We start from the raw sequence: 4,590 nt of genomic DNA, 5'->3' as shown, positions 1-4,590 counted from the left end.
ACCCGCCTGGCCGCCTCCCTTGACGTTTCCCAGTCCCAGTGTAGTAGTCCGTGCTTATTATATATGAGGATCATACATTACAAGTGATAACAGACAAGAAAAGTGCTCTCTCCTTCTTAGTTATAATTTAACTAATTTTCAACCTTCTTCACCTTCTTGGACGCTTTCTACCACGTTGTTTCCATCGCAACCTCACTTGCACCTGTTATCCTGCCTCGAGCCTGCTGTTTTCGATTTTAATTTAGCAGTTTTCGACTTCGCTTCAATCGTGTGAGTGCCTACTACGCTTTTTCTTTACGTGGTTATCACTTCTCAATCTTGGCTGAATTCGTTTCTAACTTCAACTTGTTGAATGCGGTGCTGGCTGCCTACCGTGCTCCTTAACTCTTACCTGTCGATTTGCCTAATTTTTCACGCTCCTCGCTCCATAGATTATTAGGATATATGGATTTCGAATTTGTTAAACGTGGTCGAAATTGCGCAATGATTGAGCGTAATGAAATTGTTGTTTGGCGGAGAAAATATTTATTGGATATTCGGAGATATCGTGAGGAGGGTCGGCCAATATACTATTTAGACGAAACTTGGGTAAATGCTGGTGACGTACCGAGTAAAGTTTGGTGCGATAAATCAATCAAATCTGCGAGAGATGCAACAAATAAAGGTCTTTCAACGGGAGCAGTAAATCCTAGTGGAAAGGGGAAACGCCTGATAGTTTGCCATATCGGGTCGGAAGATGGATTTGTTTCTGACAGTCTTCTGTGCTTTGAGTCTAAGAAAAACACCCAAGACTATCACGATGAAATGAACGGTGATTGTTTCCGTGATTGGTTGGAAAGTGTTTTACCTAGACTCAAAGATAACGCAGTAATTGTCATGGACAACGCTCCGTACCATTCGGTGAAACAGGACAAATGCCCAACGAGAAACACCAGTAAACCTAAAATTATTGAATGGCTCGAGAGCAAAGGAGAGGTTATTAGTAGACCAATGGTTATTCCAGAGCTTCTTTTGATTGTGGACAGGCTGAGACCTTTGTATAATAAATATGTAATTGATGAACTAGTCAAAAAACAAAACAAAACGATTCTTCGACTGCCACCTTACCACTGCGAGTTCAATCCTATTGAGCTCGCATGGTCCAGTGTAAAAAACCATGTGAGGATGAACAACAAAACCTTTAAGCTAAACGACGTAAAACAATTACTAATAGAAGGCGTAGAAAGAGTTAATGCCGACATGTGGAAAAACTTCATTAAGCATACTATAGAAGAGGAGGAAAAGTTTTTGAAAATGGACTTTGTGGTGGATGAATTGATGGCTGAAAAAGAACCATGTGTTTTAAATGTTGAAACTGATGACTCGGACGATTTTGACGACGTTAGACCTTTATCAGAAACTGATGAATAAATGTATAATATTACATTTGTAAATAATGTTATATTCGTATTTTGTATTTGTATATATTAATTTTTTTGTATATAAAATTATAATTTTGTTCATTATTATGTTATATTCGTATTTTGTATTTTATAATTTTTTTGTATATAATATTATAATTTTGTTCATTATTACGAGTGCTATATTCGTATTTTGTATTTGTATATATTAATTTTTTTGTATATAAAATTATAATTTTGTTCATTATTACGAGTGCTATATTCGTATTTTGTATTTGTATATATTAATTTTTTTGTATATAAAATTATAATTTTGTTCATTATTACGAGTGCTATATTCGTATTTTGTATTTGTATATATTAATTTTTTTGTATATAAAATTATAATTTTGTTCATTATTATGTTATATTCGTATTTTGTATTTTATAATTTTTTTGTATATAATATTATAATTTTGTTCATTATTACGAGTGCTATATTCGTATTTTGTATTTGTATATATTAATTTTTTTGTATATAAAATTATAATTTTGTTCATTATTACGAGTGCTATATTCGTATTTTGTATTTGTATATATTAATTTTTTTGTATATAAAATTATAATTTTGTTCATTATTACGAGTGCTATATTCGTATTTTGTATTTGTATATATTAATTTTTTTGTATATAAAATTATAATTTTGTTCATTATTATGTTATATTCGTATTTTGTATTTTATAATTTTTTTGTATATAATATTATAATTTTGTTCATTATTACGAGTGCTATATTCGTATTTTGTATTTGTATATATTAATTTTTTTGTATATAAAATTATAATTTTGTTCATTATTACGAGTGCTATATTCGTATTTTGTATTTGTATATATTAATTTTTTTGTATATAAAATTATAATTTTGTTCATTATTATGTTATATTCGTATTTTGTATTTTATAATTTTTTTGTATATAATATTATAATTTTGTTCATTATTACGAGTGCTATATTCGTATTTTGTATTTGTATATATTAATTTTTTTTGTATATAAAATTATAATTTTGTTCATTATTACGAGTGCTATATTCGTATTTTGTATTTGTATATATTAATTTTTTTGTATATAAAATTATAATTTTGTTCATTATTATGTTATATTCGTATTTTGTATTTTATAATTTTTTTGTATATAATATTATAATTTTGTTCATTATTACGAGTGCTATATTCGTATTTTGTATTTGTATATATTAATTTTTTTGTATATAAAATTATAATTTTGTTCATTATTACGAGTGCTATATTCGTATTTTGTATTTGTATATATTAATTTTTTTGTATATAAAATTATAATTTTGTTCATAATTACGAGTGCTATATTCGTATTTTGTATTTGTATATATTAATTTTTTTGTATATAAAATTATAATTTTGTTCATTATTATGTTATATTCGTATTTTGTATTTTATAATTTTTTTGTATATAATATTATAATTTTGTTCATTATTACGAGTGCTATATTCGTATTTTGTATTTGTATATATTAATTTTTTTGTATATAATATTATAATTTTTTTCATTATTATGTTATATTTGTATTTTGAATGTAATATTATGTTTATATTTTTATTTCCTGTACAATATCATACTTTTATTTTGCATATAATATTATAGATTTTTTCGTAAATAATAATTGTTCGTTGTATTTGAATAATAATTAATTTTATTTAAAAAATAGTCACATTTTACGAAAAAAAAGAACGTGTAGCCCTCTCCATTGTTAATGCATTACTGCGGTCGCACACTCGCGCGTAATAATAATTGTAAATATTAATCGTAAACGGTCGTCAATTGTCTTCGGAATCCGTCGGCTGCTTTAGGTGGGAGAAAGTTGGCCTCGGCGCTGCCATAGCGCTCAGTCTACATGCGCGAAAAGTGATTATTCTCTTTTGGGATAGAGTATAGTAGGTTTGAATTTTGCCTAACTGATACGTCCGCTTTACCTACGCAACAACACTCGTTTAGTTGCCTATCTCTTTCGCCTGTTGTTACTAACGTCCACGTCATAACTCTTTAATAGTCACCTCTCAAGCAAATATGCCTTCATCTCTCAAAACAACTCCAAAAACCAATTTGGGCACCACCCCTTCAAAACCTAATACTTGTAGTAACACGACGTCTGCTTCACTACTGCCGCCATCTCCTTCTAACAGTGACTTGATGATAGCTATTCAAAATATTCAAACCTTTCAATCAACACAATTCGAAGAAAACCGCGGCTACCTCACTAAACTTACGCATGATGTTTCTCACCTCCGGAAAGAAAACAATTCCCTTCGCGCGGAGCTCTCCTCTCTAAAAACTAAATTCGACAACCTCGATGTCGGATCTACCACCCCACAAACGACCGCCCTCGCTGCTCAGCTGCTCCGCGAAAACTCTGAAAGCAATAAATGCACCTTCAGTGCAATTCTTTACGGTATTGCTGAATCGCGCTCTATAACAGCTGCGCTAAGAATAACTGATGACAACGCTGAGGTGTCTCGAGTCCTGGGATCCATTTCTCTACCAGTTTCTAATAACTTTAAGCTATTTCGCTTGGGTGGTCCCAGTTCGCGCAAACCAAGGCCTTTGAAAATGATTTTTCCTATCGAAGACGAAGCCGCCTTTCTTCTCCGTAGTTACTGCTCTGCGCTCAATAATGACCTAAGGTTACCTGACAACCTTCGCATAGTCTGTTGGGAAGAGTCTGAAGATCCTTGGATTCATCAAACGAAACATAACCATCTTTACCTCCGCCACCTGCCTCCGTACCTTCTACTTCAGCCTTGTCCGTTCCATTCTCGAGTATGGATCGGTCATTTGGTTTCCATATCTGGCCTGTGATCAATTGCACCTTGAACGAGTACAATATCGTTTCCTATCTTTCATTACCTTTTTACTAAATATTGAACACACACGTCATGATTATACCGTTATCCGCTCCACTCTTAATATCCCAACTCTGGCATCTTGCGGTAAACACGCAGATCTCATGTTCATCACATCTCTACTCAATGATACCATCGACTCCCCAAACTTACTAGCCACTGTTTAATTTCGCGTTCCCTCCTACTCTACTAGACACCCACGTGGGCTCAGAACCAAAGGTGCTAAATCGATTTTTCGAAATCCACTTTTTGATATAATGGGTTTATTGATCATGG

The 4,590-nt window shown here is 31.7% G+C and overlaps 1 protein-coding gene across 1 annotated transcript; it reads left to right on the top strand.

Annotated features, from left to right (window-relative positions):
* Positions 1 to 483: 483 nt before the first annotated feature.
* LOC103310575 lies at positions 484 to 1,410 on the top strand. Its single transcript, XM_008189265.1, has one exon. It carries the CDS (start codon positions 484 to 486, stop codon positions 1,408 to 1,410), a length of 927 nt encoding a protein of 308 aa, XP_008187487.1.
* The last annotated feature ends 3,180 nt before the right edge of the window (positions 1,411 to 4,590 follow it).

The sequence above is a fragment of the Acyrthosiphon pisum genome, chromosome A1 (genome assembly GCF_005508785.2).
Source record: "Acyrthosiphon pisum isolate AL4f chromosome A1, pea_aphid_22Mar2018_4r6ur, whole genome shotgun sequence".
In the NCBI taxonomy this organism is placed as follows: Eukaryota; Metazoa; Arthropoda; class Insecta; order Hemiptera; family Aphididae; genus Acyrthosiphon; species Acyrthosiphon pisum.
This window is presented reverse-complemented; position numbering and strand designations above follow the sequence as displayed.

Coding starts and splice junctions, on each gene's coding strand:
- LOC103310575 (XM_008189265.1), top strand. CDS start 484: ATGATTGAGCGTAATGAAATTGTTGTTTGGCGGAGAAAATATTTATTG.